Source organism: Stenella coeruleoalba (genome assembly GCF_951394435.1).
Source record: "Stenella coeruleoalba genome assembly, chromosome: 9".
NCBI lineage: Eukaryota > Metazoa > Chordata > Mammalia > Artiodactyla > Delphinidae > Stenella > Stenella coeruleoalba.
In genome coordinates this window covers 44806753-44832524 of record NC_137155.1, presented here as the reverse complement: position 1 = coordinate 44832524, position 25772 = coordinate 44806753, and the positions used below count along the sequence as shown (strand labels likewise).

Here is a 25772-nt window from a genome sequence, read left to right as displayed (position 1 = left end):
ACATAAAATCTAAATTGAACTAAATAATGTGTGCTTCTTTGTGTTCATGACAAATTTTTTGAAAATTTTTTTTAAAAGAAATTCTCTTATGCTTAAATTAGTAGGTATGTTAAATAACTTCTGAACTATCCATTAAATGGAGTATATAATCCCATTTAAAAGAGAGAATTAGAGAAAAATCTCGGAATTATATTTTTTCCATGCACATAATTATTTTCTCTACCCTAATCCTTTGAAAGGTAACACAGAGTAGGGGTTAAGTTCAAAGCCCCTAAAATTCTTAAACCTGGGATCAAATACCCCACTCTGATTACTTATTAGCTATGTGAACTGGGGCATGTAGCCTAGCACCTCTCCCCCACACTCCGCATCTATAGAATGTGGATGAGCTCAATAGTATACACCTCACAGGATTATAGCTTGGAGAGCAGTCTTAAGCATTCAGGAAGGGTGACCTTTGGTTCTGGGTAACCAAAATTAGGACAGCATGAGTTAGCTTAACTTTATTGCTAGAAATCAGCCTTCCCCCGTGAAAGCGTTCCCCACTTCCACCAGCTCTCTCACTCCTGCCTCCTCCTGGCCACACAGTGATGTCTTACCTGCTGCTGATCCTTGAGGGGCAGTTTTCTGCTGGAGCCTCTGGGGGAGGGCCCTCAAAATGACTGGTGAGCAGGGTGTCAGAATTGCTACCCACCAGGGTTTGCTGTATGCCTCCCGTCCTTTCCTTTTCAAAGAGGAGTATATGTTTTGTTGTTGTTATTTTATTCCTCTTCTATTGTATATTGAACAGGTAGGGAGCATGTAAATTTTCTTATAAGTTTATGAAGAGGAGCCACCTTGTACATCAGCCCATCACCCAGAAATCCTCAACTCTGGGCATATGGCCATGACAAGATGGAATTCTTGGGTTGTCACTCTTGAAAATCACTCTTGATGATTGTATTTTGTGTGTATGAAAGATAGTGAACTATTTGGTGACTGAAGGGTGGATTTGGGGAGTCATTAGTACTGTTCTCCAAATACATATTTCATTTCCCTTTCTGGTACATGCAACCTTGAAGTTAGGAGTGGTCAAGTGACTTGCTTTGGCCCATAAAATGTTTGGAAAAGTGATGTATCTCTGCAGGTGGAAGCTCTAAGTCACGGTACATGAGTCACCACTGTCTTTGTCCCCTGCCTTGCTGGTCTTGGAAGTATGTGTCAAGATTGTGTCTCCATCAGCTGAGTCCCAGAGTGATTATAACCCCCTCAACAATGAGCAGAGCCCCCCCAGAGACCCAGATGAACATACAGTTTGAGCAAGAAATGACTTTTGTTGTGGTAATGCACTGAAAATTTGGGATTGTTTTCTCATCATCTAACCTAGTCCTTTACAGAAAATGATTAGCGTCACTGGCTCGCCTGGGAGGTAACCCATCTCTCCCTGCTTCTGCTCCCAACTCAACTCTAGAGAAGCCCCTTTCCCCCAGTTCCTAATTCACAGCTGAGACCCGGGCTGTACTTTCATGCTGGTATTGGGAAGATAGTCTGGAAAGAACACCACAAAGACTCTAGAGCCAATCTGTCTGGCTAACTTGGGGCTCCACCACTTAGTAATTAGCTGAATGATTTGGGCAAGTGACTTAACCTGTGTAAAATAGACGTAATAGTGCTTACCTGTGCCAGCTACTATGACTGTGTAAGAAACCATCTCAAAATGTAATGGTGTCCAACAACCATTTATTAGGCTCATGGATTGATGAGTCAGGAATTTGGATGGAGCACAGCAGGGATGGCTTATCTCTGCTCCCCATGAAGGGGGCCTCAGCTAGAAGGCTCAGACTAGGAGCTGGAATCATCTGGGGGTTCACTCACCCCACTCCTGGTGATTGACATTGACCGAGACCATGGCTGGGGCTGTCAGCCCTCTTACACATGGCCTCTCCGTGTGGCCCGGGCTTCCTTATGACACACATCGAGAGAGAGAAAGCAGAGGCCGATTCACCTTTTGTGACCTATCCTCAGAGGTCACTTTCTAGTAGATTCTACCAGTCAAAGCAATCATAAAATTCTTCCCAGGCTCAAGAAGAGGGGAAGCACACTGCTTCTTCAAGGGCACAGCAAGTCTCTGGCAGTCTGTGAGACCAGAAATACTGCTGTGGCCACTTTTAGAAAATAAAATCTGCCACGCTTCCTCAGAATGAGGGTTAACTCACTAAATGAGCTAATGCAATAAAGTACTACAACAGTTGGTAGGTACGTGCTTGATGTTGTGATTTATCCACTGCACAGGCTTAGAGCCATATAGAACTGCCTCCCTGTGGCCAGCTTTTCCCCCCCATGGGGACCCACTCCAGGAATCTGTTATCTCAGACTCAAGACCAAACTAAGGCAACCCCAAGGCAGGAGGTATCGAGGAGAAGGCTCTGAGGCTTCGACAAGGTGTTCACACAATGGTCTGACACCAGCAGGCCCAAGGTTAGTTCCTTTTTCTATTTTCCTTGTAAAGGATTTAAGAAGCTTTGAGGCCTTATTTAACTAAGATCATATTCTTGCATAGGTACAGCTGTGCTTTTACAGCTAAAGATCTGCAAGAAAATGTTAAAACTATTGAAAACAGCAGTAGGATTGAGGTGTTTCTAATATTTCATTTTTTTTAATGGAAATACATCTTGCTATCAAAACTATAAAGTAAGTTTTCTACAGTATTAAGGTGAAAAAAATCTTTTAAATTGAAGCATGGTTGATTTACAATATTAGTGTCAGGTGTACAGCAAAGTGATTCAATTATATATATATATATATATATATGTACATTCTCATATACATATGTTTCAGATTCTTTTCCATTATAGGTTATTACAAGATATTGAATATAGTTCCCTGTGCTATACAGTAAATCACTGTTATTTATTTTCTATATAGTGGTGTATATCTGTTAATACCTAATTTATCCCTTCCCCTCCCCCTTTTTCCTTTGGTAACCCTAAGTCTGTTTTCTATGTCTGTGAGTCTTTCTGTTTCGTAAATAAGTTCATTTGTATTATTTTAAAGATTCCACATATAAGTGACATCACACAGTGTTTATCTTTCTGTTTGACTTACTTCACTCAGTATGATCATCTCTAGGTCCATCCATGTTGCTGCAAATAACATTATTTCATTAAGAAAAACAAACAAACAACTCTAAAAGGGCACATCATCCACTAAGGTGTGCGAATGAGGTTGAAAAGGCAGGACAAGATCAGCTAAGAATCTTTTAGTTTCTGCTGAAGGGATTGGATTATCTGTTGGTAACAGTGCTGTGTGGATTAGAAACCACGTGCCTCCTTAGCACTGAGTCATCAATATCAGAAAAGTCCAGGAAAGCAGGCTTGGCCTGTATGTAGCTGCTAAGTCATGTGCACATGTCCCAGTGGCTACAGTTTCTTCAGCTACTTTAGTTGCAGAAGAAAAGGCTCGCTTTAGACCATGTGCCTAGCACATTATGTAGGTCTCACAGGCAGTTTGTCATCTAGCGAGTTGCTGCAGTCATGGTTGACCTGCAGGACTGAGTATCTCTACTGTCAAACTTTTGGGTGGTATCTAAAACCACACCAGATCACAGAGTCACTAAAGTTAAAAATCTGAAGCCCAAGCTCATACCCTCAAAAACTGGTAGTTTGTGGTTTACGGCATACCTTAATCTTGCAGTGCACCCTGGGTAATCACTATCAGCTAAGTCTCCCAAGCATTTCTAGTGTCACTTAGCTTGGCCGGGTGAGGCTGCACCATGAATGGACATGCCTGGCATCAAATCATGCCGGGTTTAAGCAATTCAAGCACTTACAAATACAAGATTATCATTAACAGTCACCCAATATTAATTAATGACATTTCCTCAGCTTTCTAGAGACTTTAAAAAATTTATTTTATTCAAGTATTTACAATATTGTGTTAATTTCTGCTGTACAGCAAAGTGATTCAGTTAGACATATTAATACATTATTCTTCATATCCTTTTTCATTCTGGTTTATCACAGGATATTGAAGATAATTCCCTTGTTTATCCATTCTATATAAATAGTTTGCATCTGCTAATCCCAAACTCCCAGTGCATCCCTCCCCTACCTCCTACGTCCCTCCCCCTTGGAAACCACAAGTCTGTTCTCTATGTCTGTGAGTCTGTTTCTGTTTTGTAGATAAGTTCATTTGTGTCATATTTTAGATTCCACATGTAACTTGTATCATATGGTATTTGTCTTTCTGATTTCATTTAGTATAATCTCCAGGTCCATCCATGTTGCTGGAAATGGCATTATTTCATTCTTTTTCTATGACTAATATTCCATTGCATATAAGTACCACATCTTCTTTATCCATTCCTCTGTTGATGGACATTTAGGTTGTTTTCACGTCTTGGCTATTGTGAATAGTGCTGCTTTGAACATTGGGGTGCATGTACCTTTTCAAATTAGTTTTGTCTGGGTTTATGCCCAGGAGTGGATTGCTGGGTCATATGGTAGTTCTACTTTTAGTTTTTCAAGGACCCTCCATACTGTTCTCCATAGTGGCTGCACCAATTTACATTCCCACCAACAGTGTAGGGGGGTTCCCTACTCTCCACACCCTCTCCAGAATTTGTTTGTAGACTTTTTAATGATGACCATTCTGACCAGTGTGAGGTGGTCCCTTATTGTAGTTTTTATTTGCATTTCTCTAATAACCAGCGACGACGTTGAGCACCTTTCCATGTGCCTGTTGGCCATCTCTATGTCTTGTTTGGAGAAATGTCTATTTAGGTCTTCTGCCCATTATTCAGTTGGGTTTTTTTGTTGTTGCTGAGTTGTATGAGCTGCTTATTTTGGAAATTAAACCCTTGTCCGTCACATCATTTGCAAATATTTTCTCCCATTCTGTAGGTTGTCTGTTTTATGGTTTCCTTTGCTGTACAAAAGTCTGCGCATTTGATTAGGTCCCATTTGTTTACTTTTGCTTTTATTTCTATTGCTTTGGGAGACTGACCTAAGATAACATTGGCACGATTTATGTCAGAGAATGTTTAGACTTTTTAAAAATAAGTGAAGGCCAACAGGTAGGCTTAAACAGTCCCCAACTTCCAACTTACCAGCGAAATTCCTGGGCTACTCACTCTTCCCATGAAGCAGTCTTTTATTTACCTGTGCATCAGCAGTTTCCTCTTCAAAAATTTGTAATAACTAAATTCATCTTTAAAATATATTTCAAAATCCTGTCCCTAAATAACCAATGAGCAGTCAAATGAAATTCTACCTGTTCATTGAATGTTTCCTTGTTATATCTTCTCTTCTTCCAACTAGTTTTGGAATGCTTTTTCCTTTTATCAGAAATGCCTGGCTCTAGAACAGGGCTTGGCAAAGTATGGCCAATGGGCCAAATCCAGCCCACTGCCTGTTTTTATAACGTTTTAATACAACACAGCCATGCCCATATGTTTGCATATGGCCTTGCCCATTAGTTTCCATACTGTCTGTGGCTGCTTTTGCACCATAATGGCAGAGCTGAACAGTTCCAAGAGAGGTCTGCAAAGCCGAAAATATTTACTGTCTAGCCCTGAAAAAGTTTGCTGACTCGTGCTTTACAACGATAGTTCCAGAAGAGACATTGGCTCAACAGAAAAAAATATAAATTACTATCCCTGGATGAAAAATGTTGTCCGCCATATCAGTAAGCAAAGGATATTGCAGCCATCAAGCCATCAGCCACCTGCCACTGTGCACCCTGAGGGGATTCAGGATGGAGAAAAGTAGGATACTGGCCCTAGACAGTTAAGATGCATATCAAAGGAATGATTTCAGTTAGCCCAGACTCTTGCCTCTTCCTATACAGAGAAATGCACTAAATTCATTCACCTGACATGTTTGGTTTTAACAGTAATCTTTTGATGTTCTGGACTACCTGGTCTTTGTTGCAAAAACTATATATCCCGGCTCCTCCCTTACCTCTGCGGACCAGTCCCTCAGAACAATCTGAGAGGCTGTCTTCTGGGCTTAAGTAAGTTTTATTTGGCAGATTTTCTGATGACTTAATTCTCAACTTTTAGGCTGTGCAGTTTTCAGTCAACATATCTTACAAAATAGAGCTGTCAAAGTCTTACAAAGGACTGACCTCTCCAGAGTGTAACTAGCCAGCTGTTAGGAATGCAGAAAGAACTAAGGGAGGAGGTCAGAGGAGGACCACACGCAGATGAGGCAAGGCCTGGAAGGAGGCCCCGCTGGCATGAGACCCCAAAGTCCTCTCCAGTAGCTCTGCCAGGAAAGGGCGTGTGAGGCTTCCCAAACATCAGACTGTTTCCCCTTTCCTAGCTCACTCTCTTATTGTGATACAGTGAAAGCTGTTCAGTTTCTAGCTACCTCTGATGAGGGGGCTGTATGAATATAAATGACTAGAGCAATGTTTCAGATTTAAGACTTTTATTTTTTCACACCCAAGCAAGCCTGGGCCGTTGACCCTTCCTGCCCCCAAGCCCCCTACCCTTCACAATGAGAAGAAATGTTTGCTTTCACTCCACGGCTCAGGGAATACCTAAGCTTTGGCAGTGGCCTTGTAATGGGTCAGAGTGCGGGCAGAAGGGTCCGTGGCGCTAGTCCACCTGGGCATCCAGTAATGAGGCAGCCAGTCAGCGCGGCCCGGGTAGTGGCGTTCAAAGATCTGACGGTAGTAATAGCCTTCTTTCGTTTTGGGAGTATTGACGGCAAATTTTTGGGCTGCGCTTGCCATCACTGCATCATCAACCTGCAAGAATAACAAGATAGAAGCGAAATGGTTTTTTAACCGGCATGGAAATACTTGTATTTAATCTGGCTTCACAAAAACAGAAAACAAAAAGAGAAAAGGCATGAATGTATATTGTGTGAGAGACTCTTTGGATCACTTAGAAAATGCTAAAACACCCTAATATACATAGCTGCAGTGACCTTTAAGGAACATTCACATGCATACTTCTTCTAAGTGGTGGCTCTAAGTGTTTGATTCATTTGTGCCTAATAACGTCTGGCACCCAACAGGTGCCCAAAAATGTGTAAGATGAAAGCCAGGGGGCTTCCCTGGTGGCGCAGTGGTTAAGAATCCACCTGCCAATGCAGGGGACAGGGGTTCAAGCCCTGGTCCGGGAAGACCCACATGCCGCGGAGCAACTAGGCCATTGCGCCACTACTACTGAGCCCACACTCTAGAGCCCATGTCCCACAACTACTGAGCTCGCGTGCTACAACTGAAGCCTGCACGCCTAGAGCCCGTGCCCTGCAACGAGAAGCCACCGCAATGAGAAGCCCGCGCACCACAACGAAGAATAGCCCCCGCTCACTGCAACTAAAAAGAAAGCCCATTCTCAGCAATGAAGACCCAATGCAGCCAAAAATAAATAAAATAAATTAAAAAAAAAAGTCAGTGATGACTGGTAAGTCTCCTCTCTCTATTCTAGATGCCACTTTATTCTTACAGAATTCTTCAAAAGAAGTATTGTTTACAGGGCATCTCTCCTGCAGACACAAACATTTAAATTAAATATAAAATGAACCGTGATTACTCCTCTGCACCCAAATTATCCTATTCCAGAAAATACTTTTAAAGACATGATACCTGATGGTCAATGTATTCCTGTAAAATCCTAAACCACGAATTCTTAACTGAGGTTATTCCATCACTGAAGGCTTCTTTTGGTCGCCAGAGAATCTCTTTAGGTATCAGATTGGAGTCCTCAAAGGTCTCTCTCAGAAGATGTTTTTCTATCCCGTTCTGACATGAAAACAAAAGGAGTGTCAGTGAAAGTTCTAAATATAACCAGTATCAGTGGTTTTTTGACAGTTTTTATCTTGATTCACCCACCTTGGGGGTTTTCATATTTGGTGGCAGAGACATGTAATAGGAAGAAAATCGATGATCCAGGAAGGGGACTCTCAGTTCAAGGCTTAAAAAGGAAAAGAAGAAAATCTAAATCAAAATGGATATTTAGTGCCAGTCTGTTTAGATTCAGACTTAGTTTCCTAGGAATTCACTTAGCCTCTAAGTAATCTTAACATTATAAAGTCATTTTTATAATCCTAAGTAACTGCCCTACGCTAATGCATGAATACAAAAACCTTCATTCAGAGTACATGTTACATCATCTAGGGAATGAAACAAACTACTGGAGAATAATTACTTTTACTTTCCCTTCTGTAAACTATTAAATAGCTCAAAAATCAGAAAAAGAATGAGTGACCTGATCATTAAGAACGTACTTTGCCTGGACTTTCCTGACTCACGGTTTTTTCTAGGTGAGACCATCTCTCATCCTATTAAAAATGGTAATGCTAATCTGCGGTTATTACCCTATCTGCTTGTCCTAACCAGAGTCCCCAGGATTCAAGAAACAGATGATGTGACCTTGGATGAAACACTGTGGAACGCTGGTTTATACTGAATGTAAGTTATTCATCAGTTAGTAGTAAAAATGTTTGAATTCAGTTCATGCCCCAACCTCATATTATTTTCTAATCTAAGTGTGATTTGGTAGAAGCAACTAAAAGAGTTGATACTGGTTGTTTATCACGTACAGTAAGAGTCTTCAATTCTCCAACATGACCAGCTTTAAAAAGTGAAAACTTTAGCCAAATTTAAGCTAATCAAATCTCTTGCGTCTTCGCTTCCTTCTCCCCACACATGGTCCCCACAGCATCAAACTGGCATGGCAGGCGCTCAACGCTCACAACATGAAGGTGTATAATCTTTACTTCTCTTAAAAAAAACTAAAAAAAAAAAAGCTGCAAGTGCCTTCCATCTCAGTTGCCCAGAAGTGGGCAAGATGTTGTGCTTTCAAGATGGGAACTCCATCTCAAACCGCCTATCCATGTCCTCTCACCATGACAACAGCACTCTGATTCAGCCTAATCCCTTTGCACCAACAGACAAGCTTCATTTTCTCTATAGAAGGCATACTTTGCAACATATACTAACTGGAAAGAAAGAAATCGACCACTGAGCCTTTTGTTTTTTGAGGTTATTTTTACAATCGCTTCCTAAAATACCACGTTTACCCATGGGCAGCAGTAGTTCGATCTGCTCGGAGAACATCAAACAAATACAGTTCCTTCAGAAGCCGCTCACTCTCCTCCTCGGCCTTCTCAGGGGAAGGAGCCTAGTTTGCAAACAGAGCTGAAGTTACAAATACACCCACAAGCTTTGCTTCTGGTACATGAAACAGTTTTTATATCTTACTCGTACACATAACTCCAATTCTAAAGGTGGGTAAGACAAAAAGCCCAACAGAGCTTAGGGAAGGGAGTAAATGCTTGATAAAACGTACCTTCCCTCACACCAAGACTGCTACTGCTAGAACAAATAAAATGACATGCTGTACGACAGCCGTAAGACCATAGGAGACTAAGAGCAAAAACATGATTCTTAGGCTTAACGAGTTCAAAAAAAGATATTATCTGACACTATTAAGACTTCTTTCTCCCCCCCCCAAAATACACACACTATCAGATTTCCTGATATGCCTCACAAGACATTCAAAGTGTTACTGTTATACCAAAAAAGAAGATAGAAAATAGGTAAATAATAATTCATACTTTTCTTCCCCTAGGATCAATATCCCTCCACTTGAGAATGCTTACCTTGTGAAAATATATGTAACCCTGTGTAAGTTCATCTGAACCTTCTCCAGAGAAGATCACTACGCTATCCGTGTTCTTCCGAATGTACTTTGAAATTAAGTACATACCTTAAAAAAGAGACAGAAATTATGGTTAATGTCCACATAACCCTCTACCAAAAATGCCTTTTATTTGATTTCTGGAAATGACTGCAAGCTTTGCTATCACACTAGACTCTCTGTTAATATAAAGTAGTTTGCAAAAGAATGACCTTATATCTACAATATCTTTATATGGTACCTATCTTTTTATGTATGTAATCCAAAAGTCGTACTGTTGTGATGAAACACCCCAAAACCCTTCCACAATTTTATATATAGGTTTTAAAATGTTACTGCTTTCAGACCAAGAATGTCTATCTGAAGATTTTGCTAAACAATGTTAAAAATGCTAAAAAATTTTGCTGAACAATGACTCAAATATCTTAGATGTGATAACTTTCACACCAGTATCACTATAAAAAAATTAAAAGGTAGGGCTCTGGTAGCTTAATTTTTATTCGGGGCTTTTTTTCTGATACCTACTCCCCATTCAGCATATGTCAAATACAGTTAAGAATATTGCATCATTAAAAGGTGCTGGTTGGGGCTTCCCTGGTGGCGCAGTGGTTGAGAGTCTGCCTGCCGATGCAGGGGACACGGGTTCGTGCCCCAGTCCGGGAAGATCCCACATGCCGTGGAGCGGCTGGACCCGTGAGCCATGGCCGCTGAGCCTGCGCGTCTGGAGCCCGTGCTCCGCAACGGGAGAGGCCACAACAGTGAGAGGCCCGCGGTTGGTCCCTGCTCCACATCCCTGTAAACCACTATCTGTTCTTAACTGTTTTTTCAGTATCACCTCCCTAGGGATACTTTTTAGACCTTTTTCCCTAATCTCCTTCACCAACGAAATATCAGTACCAGAAATACCGTATTTCTGCTGATGTACCGTGGCCCTTTGGAAGGCCAGAAACCACTGTAATACCTAATATTTTTTTGCCCTTCAAGAACTAATTTTTGCTTCCTTGGGAGAGACAGCACCTCTGTACTATTATTGCAAAGTTAGAGCATGAGGATGCAGACCCTAAACTTTGCAATGGAGTCGTGTCAGATTCTGCATCCCTTAAGAGAGGCATATCTAAGCCAGTAGCATATTAGAGGCTCAGCAAAATTAGATCAGTCTGATGGGGAGTATGCTTCTAATCTCAGTGTGTATCCACAGGGTAAAACTCGTATTTCTTGCTGCACAATATGTTATTGATTGATAAGTCGTATGATGGAATATTTACCAAAATATATCTAAAACGAGCATTCCTTACAGAAATTAGTTACAACGTAGACCTATTTCCCTATACAGCCCAAGAAACTTTTATACAGAGAAACTGGGGGGAAGGTGGTGCAAAAAATATGTATCTACTTTTTGAAGAAATATAAATAGTGATACCATGTATGTGGAAGTTTAACTATGTATTTATTGTTCCTCTCCAAAAGAGATTTCAGGAATTCTTAAATGGCCTTGTCTTCAGCAATTGCTGACACAGGAATTTTACCTCTGTTCATTCTTGAGTACTGTTTTTTAAACAACTGCTTGAAACAGGACTGTTTACTCCTTACACCTTTTCAGTAGTAAAAATCTTTTTGGGATCATAAAATACCTTACCTACTGAAGCACGGACTGTTGTAATATCGTAAGTTTCCAAGGAAAATATGACTTCATCCAGGACCTGAATGCCTTCCTCAGAGTTAAAGAGGACTTCATGGTGTTCGCTGCCAATATGATTTGCCACCTGATTATACAAGAAATACCCACAGGCTTGTGTTTTAAAGGACTACTCTGGAAAATGAAGCGGGACTGTAGTTCACAACACATTATGAATTAACAAGGGTGTTAAACAAACAAGACAAACTAAGCGGAAATGATTCCGTAGGCCACCACAATAAGGGGAAATGATTCTCTAGGCCACTGCATACGAGCCCCACCTAGTCAGGCTCCCTTGCCTCCCCCGGTGTCTGCCCTCCACTGACCACCGAGAGGTAGAGCTCCCAGCCACTCTTCCCACGCCAAGACTTCACCCTAACAAGCATACCCCCCACTCCCCCTCACACTGATTTTACCTCCTTTTGGCCCTCCTGCAATGCCTAATTTTACATCCAGGATGTTATTCCTAAATTAAATGGCCCCTCCCCTCATTCTGTTTCCTTTGGCTATTGTGGATTCATTTAGCATTGGTCAGCTTGCTTTGGGACCACCTGCTTGCTCCTTCTCAGCCATTCTATGCAAGCTTCTCCAAAGTGGGAACGAGGTCTCCCGCACACTGAATGTGTACAAGGTCCCCTCTGCCCACAGCCCTAAACACAGTACTTTATAAAAGAAAAAAAAAGAAAAGTAAAAAGAACATCTAACATTCTCTAAGTACTCATACACGCTAGGTTCTATCCTACACACTGATATTAAGTATTATGTAATTTTCACCTCAAAACTCTCCCATGATAGATACTATTACTTCCATTGCGTAAGTGAGGAATTGTGTGGTAGAAGTACGATTTGAAACCAGCAGTCAGGCTCTAACGCCTGCAGCCTGAACCACTATACCATGCCCTAACTCTCAAAAGGGCGGAATTATCATAGGGTCTTTGTGAGGACTGCATGGGTCGTGATAGATAAAAGTGCCCAGAGGGGCTTCCCTGTTGGCGCAGTGGTTGAGAGTCCACCTGCCAATGCCAGGGACACGGGTTCGTGCCCTGGTCCGGGAAGATCCCACATGCCGCGGAGCGGCTGGGCCCGTGAGCCATGGCCGCTGAGCCTGCGCGTCCGGAGCCTGTGCTCCGCAACGGGAGAGGCCACAACAGTGAGAGGCCTGCGTACCGCAAAAAAAAAAAGTGCCCAGAATACAGTGTACAACATAGTTGATATTCAACAGGCATTTCATTCCATTTTAATATATTTAATTCAAAACAATTATCTAAGTCAATGCAGCAGCAAAGTATAGAACCATCAATTACTAACAAGTCTGTCTTAACTACATAACAGACAAAGACAGTGTCTTACCTTTCTAGCAGCTAGTAAATCGGGACTGTCTTCCATGCCAATCGCAAATGTCTGGAGAGGATACTGTACTTTGGCCTCTTTTAGCTGCTTCAACAGGATGGCAGCAACCAAACTGGAATCCAAGCCACCTATGAGCAAGACAGGAAGTGTAGTGGTTATGGGCCTTACATAAGAGAGGGACAGATATGATTTACATTCCTATTAAGCACCAAGATTAGAGTTTTACCATTTAAAATCCCCAAGTTTTATAAATTGAAAATCAACTTGAATAAGAAAAATCTAACATTTAATCTGTGATAATGGTAACAGTATTTGAATTGGTTGAAAACCACTACACACATTCTAGGACTCGAATCAAGATGGTGGACTAGGAGGACATGGAACATTCTAAAGAATGTTTACTAGCTCATTCGTGCCAATATAATTATTGGCACGAATATTGGTAATTAGTATCACTTTGCTACATTATTTGCTACATTATTATTTGCTACAATGTACAATGTACAATTTGCTACATTATTATTAAAATATTGAAAGCAACTTACAGAAAACTTTTTCATCCTATAATGGAGGAAAGATTAAATCATATAGTATTTTATAGTCAAAACCTCCAGGATAGCTATAAATCATTTAACTTAAATATGCACTAAATACAATTAGGTTTTTAAACTGACTTCACCTGATAAAAGGCAGCCAATCCTTCTGTCCGTCATCAAACGTTTCTTAATGGCATTGTCAAAAAGGATTCGGAGGTTGTTCTTCACAGTTTCTATCTCAAAACCTATTAACACATAAAGGAAATTAAATAGCTGCAGAAAAGCCTGGGCTGAATTATTTACTGAAATGGGTACACAATCATCTACCTCTATCATGATGGCATTTGCTCAACAGTGAAGTTGGCCAAATTGCAATGTGTCACCTCCAAATTAAAAAGGAAACAGATTTTCGAACTTACATCATTCCAGTGATGTGAGAGTACAGTTTTCCTTTTGGGGAGAGAGGTGGGGAACAGGTGGGTGGGCTTCTGCTTTCTTACCTGGGAAGAGTTTCTCCACGCTGTCATACAGGGCATGCAGAGGCTCATCTCTACAGTTATGATATTTAACCATTTCCACCGATGCTACTTTGCCATTTGGCTTTAAATCCAAAACTTCATAGTGTCCTGGGAGAAAAGGCTCCACTTTTAAAAAAGGAGTCATGGAGTGCTTCAAGTTAATGAGACCTACATATTCAAAAAGATAAATTTATTCAAATGAGGATAATACTTCACAGTAACTTTCATGATTAGTTAGTATCCTCTAACTTCCTATTTATCTTCCCTCTTTAATACAAATACGTGTCCATTACATAAGCAAAACTGGAAAAATATAATCACTCGAAACACTACCATCTACTTACTAGAAAGGTAACAGTAGTACAGAGATGCACAGCAAAATTACACTGGTTTATAGTAATTCAAGGCAATAGGAAAATCTTCAGTGTTCAATTTCTTCTCCCTAGCTGGAATTTCTGATTTTAAAAAATCTATTTTCTTCACTAAAGCAAACAAATACAAGAAAAGATACATTTATTAAGCAAAGAGAATGACTTGAAACTTAATTTCATGATATCCTGGTAGTCACTTGTCATCACTGAGGTATCTTAAGAAAATAGCTGTGGTTCCCAGTCCTTTAACAAGCAAAATGATCCACCATTACGTACTTTAAACTCAGATATTAAGAAGTCAGACATCTATCCCTTATGTAGCTATTATATACTGTATGTGAGTTAAACATTATAATTTAAATTCCCTCAATAAGTGCTCACAGGAAGTAACCAACTTGACTTCACCATGATCTGTGATTAAAAAAGAAAAATCAGGGGCTTCCCTGGTGGCGCAGTGGTTGAGAGTCCGCCTGCCGATGCAGGGGACACGGGTTCGTGCCCCGGTCCGGGAAGATCCCACATGCCGCGGAGCGGCTGGGCCCGTGAGCCATGGCCGCTGAGCCTGTGAGTCCGGAGCCTGTGCTCCGCAATGGGAGAGGCCACAACAGTGAGAGGCCGCATACCACAAAAAAAAAAAAAAAAGAAAAGAAAAATCAGTGGTTTATTATAAACAGTAAGCCTATCTACACAGAATACTTATTATGATTTATAATTTGAGTTTGTTGACCCAGGAATCTACTGTGTAGTGTGGAATTCAAACAGCAGACAAGCCCCAGATCCTATCACCAGCTAGCAGACCTCAAGCTAGCCACACAGCTCCCGTAGGGGGAGAAGCAGTTACAAGATTTTAAGCAGGGAGCACCATGACCAAATGAGTTTTTGATAGGCTATTCTAAAAGCACTGAGAAAGGAAAACTATTGCAGTACAGTATTCTAGATGAGATCATGTTGTTTAGAAAAGGGCAGTGTTAAGGATGTAAAAAAATCACAAGTCAAGAAATTTCAGAGGGTAAATTGGACGTGAGACCGTAATTCCATATCAAGGTTTTGGAGACACAGTGGAAGAATGGAGTCTGCTTTTCCCTTGTGTTCTCTTTGCTGGGCTTCCCTAACAGCACTTTAGGTAAATAACATATATACTTCTTTGCCATATGATCACAGTAAGTGATTTAAGGAATGAGGCAAAAAGGCAGACAGGCAGGTAGACCAGATTTTAGGATGTCATTCTATCTAGCTAGGAGATAAAAGATGAATGCCTTCCTCAACTTTGTCAAGAAATGCTAAATATGATTTATAAGTATTTTATTCCATTCTGTGGGTTGTCTTTTCACTTTCTTGATGGTGTCCTTTGAAGTACAAGAATGTTTAATTCTGATGAAATCCAATTTATTTTTTTGTTGCTTGTGCTTTCGGGGTCATATCTAAGAAATCTTTGCAAAATCCAAGGTCATGAAGATTTAGCCATATATTTTCTTCTAAGAGATTTATAGTTTTAGTGTTTACATTTAGGAGTTTGACCCACTTTAATTTTTATGTATGGTGTGAGGTAAAGGTTTAATAACTTCATTTTTTTGCATGTGTGTGTCCAGTTGTCCCAGCACCATTTGTTGAAAAGACTATTCTCCGCCCATTGAATGGTCTTGGAACCCTTGATGAAAATCTGTTGACTGCAGATGTATGGATTCACTTCTGGACTCTTAGTTCTATTCCACTGGTCTATATGTCTGTCCTGCCAGTACCACACTGTCCTGATTATCGTTATTTTGTAGTACGTTTTGAAGTCAGGAAGTGAGAATCCTCCTACTTTATTCTTTCTCAAGATTGTTTTGGTTATTGTGAGTCCTTTGCCATTCCCTATGAATTTCAGAGTCAGCTTGTCAATTTTTACGAAGAAGTCACCTGGGATTCTGACAGAGGTCATGCTGAATCTGTAGATCCATTGGGGGAGTCTGTGCCAACTTAACAATGTTAAGTCTTCGATCCACGATCATTGTATGCTTTCCAATTTATTTAGATCTTCTTTCATTTCTTTCAACAATGTTTTATAGTTTTCAGCATACAGTTTTGCACTGCTTTTATTAGATTTATTCTCAAGTATTTTATTCTTTTTGATGCTATTTGTAAACACAGAGTAAACCACATGACCCAGCAAGTCCACTCCTAGGTATACACCGAAGAGAAATGAAAACACAAAAACTTGTACACAAATATGTAGAGAAGCATTATTCATAAGAGCCAACTGTCCATCAACTGACAAAAGAATTAACAGTGGATAAACAGAATGTTTATGTAATCCGTATTTGTAATGTAATCCATTACAAATATCCATGTAATGGAGTATCTTTTGGCCATAAAAAGTAAATACTGATACATGTTACAACATAGACAGACCTCGGAAACATTATGCCAAGTGATAGAAGCCAGTAACAAAAGACCACATATGATATGACTCCGTTCATATGGAATGCCCAGAATAGGGAAATCCACATAGACTGAAAGCAGATTGGCAGTTGGCTGGGACTGGGGGGAGAGGGGGTAGAGGAGGTAGTTGGGGACAGGAAGTTTAATGGCTGATGGATATGGAGTGATGGGGAGTGACAGCTCAAGAGTACAAGGTTTATTTTTATTTTTTTGGCTGCATTGCGAGACCTGTGGGATCTCAGTTCCCCTGACCAGGAATCAAACCGGGGCCCTCAGCAGTGAAAGCGCAGAGTCCTAACCACTGGACCGCCAGGGATTTCCCTATGGGGTTTATTTTTGAGGTGATAAAAAATTTCTAAAATTGACCGAAGCATTGTTTGCAGATATCTATGAACATACTAAAAACCACTGAATTGTACACTTTAAATGGAAGAATTGTATGGCATGTAAATTATACACCAATAAAGCTGTTTAAAAAATGCTGAATTAAAATGAGTCTGTGTGATAGCCATGGCACAGAACCACAGTGCAATAACTGCAGGGCCGGCCAACCCTACCATTACAATGTGACATAGGGAAACTTGAAAATACATATGGGATCAGACCAGACGCAGAGCCTATCAGCACAACAAAAATTAAATGACTTTACTACAGACTTATCCTCTAAGGTTTACAGAATTTAAGTGCTAAAAGGAGAGTCCAACTCCTTGGCTTTATAAAGAAAAGCTCAGAAAGTCGATGACTCTCATAGTCACTTGTAAAATATCTGCGTTGCCCCATTTGTAAATATGCATTGGATTAGATTTATAAATATTATTTAAAAGAAAACACAGAATCAGGACAATAATGAAAATCTACAGTAAAATTCTATCATTACCTTTAGCTTCTGAACACACGGCCAAAAATCCATCTTCTGTCACGGCTTTAAACAAAGGTCTGACTCCATAGGTATCTCTGCCCAAGAATACTTTCTTATTGGCAGTATCCAGTAAAATAAATGCAAATACCCCATCCAACATACAAACTGTTTGCTCAATTCCTCCTTTGTCATAAAGATGAAGGATTATCTCACCATCCACTTTGGTCTGGTATTCAAATTCAAAATGGTGTTGCAGCTTAAGGAAACAATAGCAAAACAAAAATGTTAGAATCCTTGTGCATTCACTAATTTTTTTTTATTGCAAAGTTGCTTCAGTATTTTTGTGCTTTATAATTTCATGCACGTTAGTGATTTAAAAGAATCACGGCATTATAAAAATATAGCCTGTTCGAACTCAGAATCATACAAGTTCTTTATAACATAAAGCTAAGCCCGTGAAAATTTTAGTTGCATTCTTATAACCAGAATACACACGCAATGTACCTCTGTATTGCGTGGAGGGATGGAAATGTATATTATATACATACTGTGTATGTAATACACGTGTATTTACATAAATATGTTAAGTCAAGCAAATAGATTGCCAGGTGTCATGGACACTAAAACTGTGTCTTCTTCAACTGTGAGATTTTGGTTTGGGAATATAGTATCAGCTGAGCTTCTTCAAGTTCAGCCTCACAGACTTCCTATGAAAATAGAAAGCGAAAGGACAAACACATTTGGCACTATTCCCTGACAAATAAATGATTCCATCACAATGGTGGAGACAAATGGTCCAACACAGAGCTGCTGGTCCTGGGGAGGACTATAGCATCCCGTCCTTCCACCACTGCAGAGGCATTAAAGCTACTTCTCAGTGATGGATAAAATGATGCTGGAGCTTTATTCATCCACATCCCCCAGCGGAACAGCAAAGAGACCATCATTCCCACTGCATGTAGAGAGGGTTCAATTAAGTTAGGCCCAAACTTTGTGGCTCTCCCTCACCACTGGCAAACTGTGAGGGTGAAAACTTCTTGGTATGTTCCTCTTTCTTTGTACTTACTCATATTTTTGGCTGATAATAGGAGGTTCACATAAACAAAATCAAGTTGAAATGCTCGGTACATCTGAACATTTAAAACATGTTTTTGAATTTCAAAAAGTAAGTCTCTATGTTTATATGTGTATGACCTGTAAAGAGCATGCTTCACAACCATGCTCACGCTATAGATTTGTGAACCTTTTGTCTATAAGCACGGAACTGTCCAAAAATGGGCTTCGGCCGCTTCCAGTAACTACAAAGCCACCTCCTGGTCACCTCTCCTTGCTCTGAGAGACTGTCAGCGATGATCTCTGTCACTAGGAGGCAGTGTTTGGAAGGGGTCTTCTGCTCACCCTTCTGGGCTTAAGTACCTGCAGGATAAATGAGCCCAAAGCATTCGATGATTTCAGCAAGCAACAGCTTCCAAATCTATACTCCACCACCACATCACCATCATGGCTCTTTGGCCTAAAGCTTACAGGTAACTTACTGGTTAATGATTCATGTGTATACTTCCCCCACTCTTAGCTTAAAGCCCCCATATTCTGCCATCACGCAGAAATCACACTGCCATTTGACTTGCTGGCTGTAGGCCTCTGATGCCCCCTGCAGGGAGGGGGCCTCCTCTTTGCCCAGCCTTCACACGTATTCCTCCTCTCCTTGACCAGTCTCCCTCCACTCCCAACTGCTGGCTGGATTTTAGTAGTAAATTCTATTTTCACCAAAAAAGGGGGACCTTTGAAGCTTCTGTTGCAGCATTCTTTATATAAGCCTGAAATGTCAATTCTACTCTTTAGACAGATTTTAGCTGCTCACACTAGATAACCTGAATGATTGGTAGAAGCAATGGAACTTCTCTGCTTCTGAAAACACAACATATTTGGCTAATTTAGAAAAGAAATATTTTCAAAATATTTAACAAAATACACAAAAGCAGCTATGTTGTTCAAGTAAAACATGGCATTTCCTACCTAATTTAAGGTGAAAGTCAGGCTACTACTGCCATGATACAAACTTGGCATTCTCACATATATGGTACCAACTTGGCTTTATAAGGAAGTTTTAACTGCCCCCTCCTCTGTTCCCAATAGCTTGAAACTCCCTTACCTTTCCCGTTCCATTTCACCTCCAAGCACCTATAAAACTGATGTCTGATGTATAGTAGGCCCTTATTAAATATATGAAAGGAATATGCTGAATAACTATAACGACTCTTCAAATGAGAAGCCTATTCTCGAGTGTTCCTATAAGCCGACAACAAACAAAGACTAAAGCTATTATTCAGAGATAAAAATGGCCAGAGGGTGACTAGAATATAAATCCCTACTCATGAATGATAGGCATATATCAAGAAGTCTCAAAAAGTACCGAGAAAAATCACAACCAAATATATGACCCTTGAATGAAATCTGGCTCAAAACCAAAAAACAGCTATAAATATATTCGTGGAACACCTGGGAAATTTTAATATGAACTGGATATTAGAGGGTATTATGGATTCTTAGGTATAATAATAGTATTGGTGTTAAGTAGAAGAATGCCCTTATTCTTAGCAGACAAATGCTTACATACTTAGGAGTAAAGTGTTATAATATCTGCAGTATACTCTAAAATGATTAAGCCCAAAATTGAATGTGTGTGTATACAGACAGATAAAGCAAAAAAGGCAAAACATTAACAATTATTCCATCCAGATGCTCAATGTTCTGTTCTTTTTTTGTAAATTTGAGATTTTCAAAATTAAAAGTTGGGGTGGAGAGTGACAAAAAAAATAACTTGCAAATTTTAAATTAAAAAATTTCTTATGAAACACCAGCCAAACAATTCCAGATTGCAAGGCTCTTAGTAAATCTGGCTTCCTCAGGTTAGAATTTCCAAACCTTCCCTACTCTCATCCTAAGAGTATGCTTTCACCAGATAAAAAAGCTGTTCCAGGGCTTCCCTGGTGGCGCAGTGGTTGAGAGTCCGCCTGCCGATGCAGGGGACACGGGTTCGTGCCCCGGTCTGGGAAGATCCCACATGCCGCGGAGCGGCTGGGCCCGTGAGCCATGGCCGCTGAGCCTGCGCATCCGGAGCCTGTGCTCCGCAACGGGAGAGGCCACAACAGTGAGAGGCCCACGTACAGCAAAAAAAAAAAAAAAAAAAAAAAAAAAACTGTTCCAATTTTAGGGCTGCCGAAAGTCTTACTTCTTGCACTCCACTGCATCTGGCTACCTGTCTATCCTTTGCCTGATTAATTATGCAACAGCAACATCTTAAGGGCAGCATTAAATATAAGCTACAAATGTGATCACCCACAAACTATTAAATTCTATCCCTGCCTTAAAAATCTTCAAATCTCACTGCTCTTAGAATTATATTCTACCTCCTTACCAAGTCCTCCTTGCTCTGGTCCTCCCCAATCCCACATGGCCCTTGTTCACTTATGACCATCTCAGGGTTCTAAGCATGGCTATTCCCTCTGCACGAAAATGCCCTTCCCAGCCCTGCTAGCTAATCCTTGTCCATTCAAGTCTGAGTTGAAGTGTCAATTCCTCAAGAGGCTTTCTCTGACCACCTATACTGAAACTGGATCTCCCATATCCATGAGCTCCATATTCATTTTTTCAGAATGCCTAGTACAATGATTCTAAGAGTTAAAAACCTGAAGTGTAATCCTTTTTTTTTTTTGCGGTACGCGGGCCTCACTGTTGTGGCCTCTCCCGTCGCAGAGCACAGGCTCCGGATGCGCAGGCTCAGCAGCCATGGCTCACGGGCCCAGCCGCTCTGCGGCATGTGGGACCTTCCTGGACAGGGGCACGAACCCGTGTCCCCCGCATCGGCAGGCGGACTCCCAACCACTGCGCCACCAGGGAAGCCCTGTAATCCTTTTTATCATTTTTTTGTGTGTGTGTGACCAAGTCATTTCACCTCTTTGTGCATTGGTGCCCTGTCTCTCTATATATAATTGGAGCAAATGAGAATGAACATGGAAAGTGTTTGAAAGCAAAAAGCATTATACAAAATAAAATTATTATAACCAACTAGCTCTGAGGCTAATCACATCCAGATAGCTTCTGGTTTTATTCTGTTTACCTTCTTGTGGTTATAGATTTCACCGTTGTAACACAGCCACAAGTAAGGATATTTCTTCACTCGAATTGGCTGCATTCCAAACAGCTGGTCAACCACTGCCAACCGGTGAAATCCAAAGCAGCAGTTGGTATATCCATTGACATTCTCAAAACGAAATGCATCTGGACCTCTGTGTGCAATCTTCATAGCACTCAGACACTGAACAGAAAGGCAGTCGTCACTGCCAAAGAGGGCCCAAATGCCACACATGGTGCAATGGAGCTATGGGCTCTCTATGGAGAGAAAAACAGACAAATTCAATATTCAATATCCAATCCAATTCTGTATTCAATCTTGATTCCCCAAACTTGCATAAGCCACTTCGAAGACTGAAATATAAATTATCTTATCTACAGCAATTTTCCAGTAGGTTGGCAGGCACACAGGGACAGAGAATGATTTAATTTACTTACAAGTATTCAGGAAAGATGGATGACCTTAACATCCAGCCAGCTATAGCAGCTTAGCCCCCAGTCAAAGGCTGCATCCCTCTCACATTAGGATTTGGTCAGCTAGAGCTAGCAGTGTTCAGGCCACATTCTGTTTTGTATCCTAGGTTTACACCCAAGATACAGATACACATGCAGGCTGGCTCCATCCTTGCCAGAGATCCCATCCCCACTCTCTCCATCCCAGAATCCCAAAAGCCCTGAAAAATCCACGAGATGCTCCAGATTACTACAGTCGCCTCTTGTGTCTCCTTGACAATTAAATGCCGGCTTTATACCTGTACTAATAGATGTATAGTGGGTAGAAAAGATGATCATACATACTGCCTAAGTGTAACATTAAGATACACAGCTATTATAAACATTTCACTACTTCTAGCTTACCTCCAAGTGACTTATTCAAACACAATCAGAGAAGTTCTAAAAAGAAAAGAGAAAGCAGTATTATCTGATATCTTAGTTTAATAACAACAAAAAAATTTAAGTTGACAGAGATACAAAATGTTCACCATCAAAATGTCCTAAAAGACAAAAATGTTAAAACATTTTTGTCTCAAAGCTACCTTGGTGAGTAAGAAAGCAAAGTAGGTGGGACATACACAGCAGTATCTCAGAAAAACAATTTGGCTATTCCCTGTAGGCCAAGAAGCAAATAAGTTACTTCCTACAAGTGTTAATTACTTTGCAATTCAAATTCAATTCTCAACTGTGAAATAAACAGCAGTTTTAGTTGAATGCTGTCAGCTCAAAACAGTTACTTTACCTAAATATCTATAACTTGCAAACTATTTTGGTATTTTTTTTAAATGGAAATTTGCAGCAAATGCCTAGATAAAAGGCATCAAGAAAAAATATAAATATTCAAGTTGCATCAATCACTTGGAACAATCCTCTGAAGACATTTCATTTGTATTTAAATGAACCAAAGCCTTATTTGGAGCTTTTATGAGACCAGATCCAATTAATGGAAAATGGTATTAACTAAAACAACTCGGAAATGAAGTATCACATGTCCTATGCAGCCCCTCCCATGCATTTGGCCGAATAGCCCATAATCAGATACAGGAACATCTCTGAGATATTGTCAGTTTGGTTCCAGACCACTGCAATAAAGCAAGTCACATGAGTTTTTTGGCTTCCCAGTGCATATAAAAGTTATGTTTACACTATACTGTAGTCTATTAGGTGTGCAATAGCATGATGTCTAGCAATGTACATACTTTAATTTAAAAATACTTTATTGCTAAAAAATGCTAACCATCATCTGAGTCTTCAGCAAGTAGTAATCTTTTTGCAGCAGAAACATCAAAGATCACTGATCACAGATTGCTGAAGTTTCAAGTTACAAAAATGTGACAGACAGGAAGTGAGCAAATGAGCAAATGCTGTTGGAAAAATGACACGTATGCAGAGTTGTCACAAACCTTCAATTTGTTTAAAAAAAAAAAAGCAGTACCTGCAAAGCTAGGTACGCTTGGATTTACTTCGAGATTTACTGGGAAAATTCACTGAGGTTTAAGTGAGGTGACTATTAATAAGCCATCTACTTTTGACTCTAAAAAAATGGTCTGGGAAAGTGCTCTGAAATCATGTGCGGTGATTAGTCAGTCATTTACCTAAGTCTTCCTAATGCTGCTTAGTGAATCCCATTAAGCATGCTACAGAAACTCAGGAAGCACTAAATTGGAGGGGAAACAGGGGGACAAACGATTGCAAAGCACACTTATTTCTCCAGCAGGAAAAGCAAATTAAAACTATCACCTATTATTTTTATTGGAAACAGTCTTACTTGCAAACATCCTACTTGGCAACGCTTTTTCCTACTGCTGTTACCTGTTCCCAGTAATTTTCCATATTTCCTCATAAATGTCTAGAGCAGTGCTGTCCAATTGAAATGTGAGCCACATGTGTAATGTTAAATATACTAGTAGCGCCATTAAAAAAGTAAAAAGACAAAAGCATAATAAAAAATTTTTTTAAAAAGAGAAAAAAGTGAAATTTCAAATAGATTTTAACACAATGTACTGAAAATAGTATTATGTCAAGACGTAATTAGTACAAAAATATTAACAAGATATTTTACATTGCTTTTTTTCTACTAAATCATCAACACTTTAAGCACATTTCAATTCGGATTAGCCAGCACTTCACGTTCTCAATAGTCACATGTGGCTAGTGATTACTGAATTGGACAGTGTTGTTTCAGAGCACTTAATTTCTTAAACCAATACTTAAAAACAAAGTGATATGGTGAAGTTTAAGATTTCAGCAACTAACGCCTGCACAGGTTCAAGACCTAAATTACTTTTTTTTTTTAATAGATCTTTACTGGAGTATAATTGCTTCACAATACTGTGTTAGTTTCTGTTGCACAACAAAGCGAATCAGCCACGTGCATACACATGTCCCCATATCCCCTCCCTCTTAAGCCTCCCTCCCATCCTCCCAATCCCACCCCTCTAGGTCATCGCAAAGCACCGGGCTGATTTCCCTATGCTATGCTGCTGCTTCCCACCAGCCAACTATTTTACATTCCGTAGTGTATATGTCGATGCTACTCTCACTTCGCCCCATCTTTGCCCTCCCATTCCATGTCCTCCAGTCCATTTTTTATGTCTACCTCTACTATTTACCATAGCCAGGACGTGGAACCAACCTAAATGTCCATCGACAGATGAATGGATAAAGAAGATGTGGCACATAGATACAATGGAATATTACTAAGCCATAAATTACTTTTAATTAATCTTATGAGATCAATGAAAAAGTTGAATTACCAGTGCTTTTAAATTATCTATCAAGCACCCCGGGCAATAGATGGTAAAGAAATAATGTAGGCCACAGGCTGAGGAAAAACACTGTCCCTTCATTAAAATAATAACATTAATCTGAAACTAGCCCTATAAAATAGATATCCATTGAGAAAAGGCATGCCCGTTTCTTTTGCCTTTTCCCATACCGCGCCGCCTGTCGTGCCCAGATCTCTTCCGGGCAGGATTTGCTCAGCAAGTCACTTGTTGAGTCTTGCAGTCTACACAGATTGGGGGAGGGGTGACGAGGTGAAGGGGTGGAGGTTGCCGGAGGTGAGGGGGTATCCTCCGGGGCCTTAACAGACAGCCCTGCAGACCCTCCCTCTCGGACCAAGACCTAGCGACCGCGTCGCCGCATGACTCGCGACTGCACTCGGGCCGCGTGCATCCTCCAGGCCATCCGAGCGGGTCCCCTGAAATGCGAAAACTTCCGCAAACTTCGACACAATATAATACAAAATAATGAAATTTAAAATGGCCAACTTAAACCGCCGCCTCCTTCTCTCCAAAGCGGCACGGCCTTGGCTCTGCGGGTCACTAGGTCCCCCCTCCGGGACCACAGCGGTGGTCTTCCCAGGGGCGCAACAATCGGCCCCGCCCCCTTTGCTCCGCAGCAGCCGCGTCTGCCCTCCCGTCGGGCAGGCCAGGCTGCTGCGCATCCTCCTCCCTCTCCCGGGGCAGCCCCACGGCACGCTGGGAGAGCGCTGCGACCCCCGGCTGCCCGGCCTACCTGGGCTCCAGCGGGGTGGGCGGGCGGGCGAGCGTGAAGCGAGCAGGCTGCGACTTGCGGGCTGAGGACCTCACCTCACCTCTCACTTTATAACCGTCTGGCTCCTGTAATGCGGGCAGGAGGTTTCATCACGTCTGGGAGGGCCAACCAGCGCGCAGAGGCGTGGCCCGCAGGGCGTGAAGGCGCTAGCCCGGCCAGGACTGGATGCGGAGCGAGGGAGGCGGAGGAACTGCTCTGTTTCTTGCTTCTTAAAGTGTTAG

General features: G+C 40.9%; 1 protein-coding gene and 1 long non-coding RNA gene across 2 annotated transcripts in view; one reads left to right on the top strand and one right to left on the bottom strand.

Moving 5' to 3' along the window:
* The window catches only part of LOC307191458, a 12560-nt gene extending 2912 nt beyond the window's left edge, over nt 1-9648 (top strand). The window contains exons 4-6 of the long non-coding RNA XR_013829791.1: nt 2272-2457; nt 8332-8403; nt 9566-9648. This is a non-coding gene — a long non-coding RNA (uncharacterized lncRNA). The remainder of the gene's footprint in view (nt 1-2271; nt 2458-8331; nt 8404-9565) is intronic.
* Nucleotides 6226-25772, bottom strand: ASNS (asparagine synthetase (glutamine-hydrolyzing)). The gene is made up of 13 exons (XM_079931580.1): nt 25513-25772; nt 22357-22392; nt 21485-21756; nt 17383-17620; nt 13696-13881; nt 13339-13440; nt 12660-12787; nt 11271-11397; nt 9597-9703; nt 9015-9115; nt 7825-7906; nt 7579-7734; nt 6226-6732 (listed from the first exon to the last, which is right to left on the bottom strand). Exons 3-13 carry the CDS (start codon nt 21731-21733, stop codon nt 6523-6525), a joined length of 1686 nt encoding a protein of 561 aa, XP_079787706.1. The 5' UTR covers nt 21734-21756; nt 22357-22392; nt 25513-25772; the 3' UTR covers nt 6226-6522.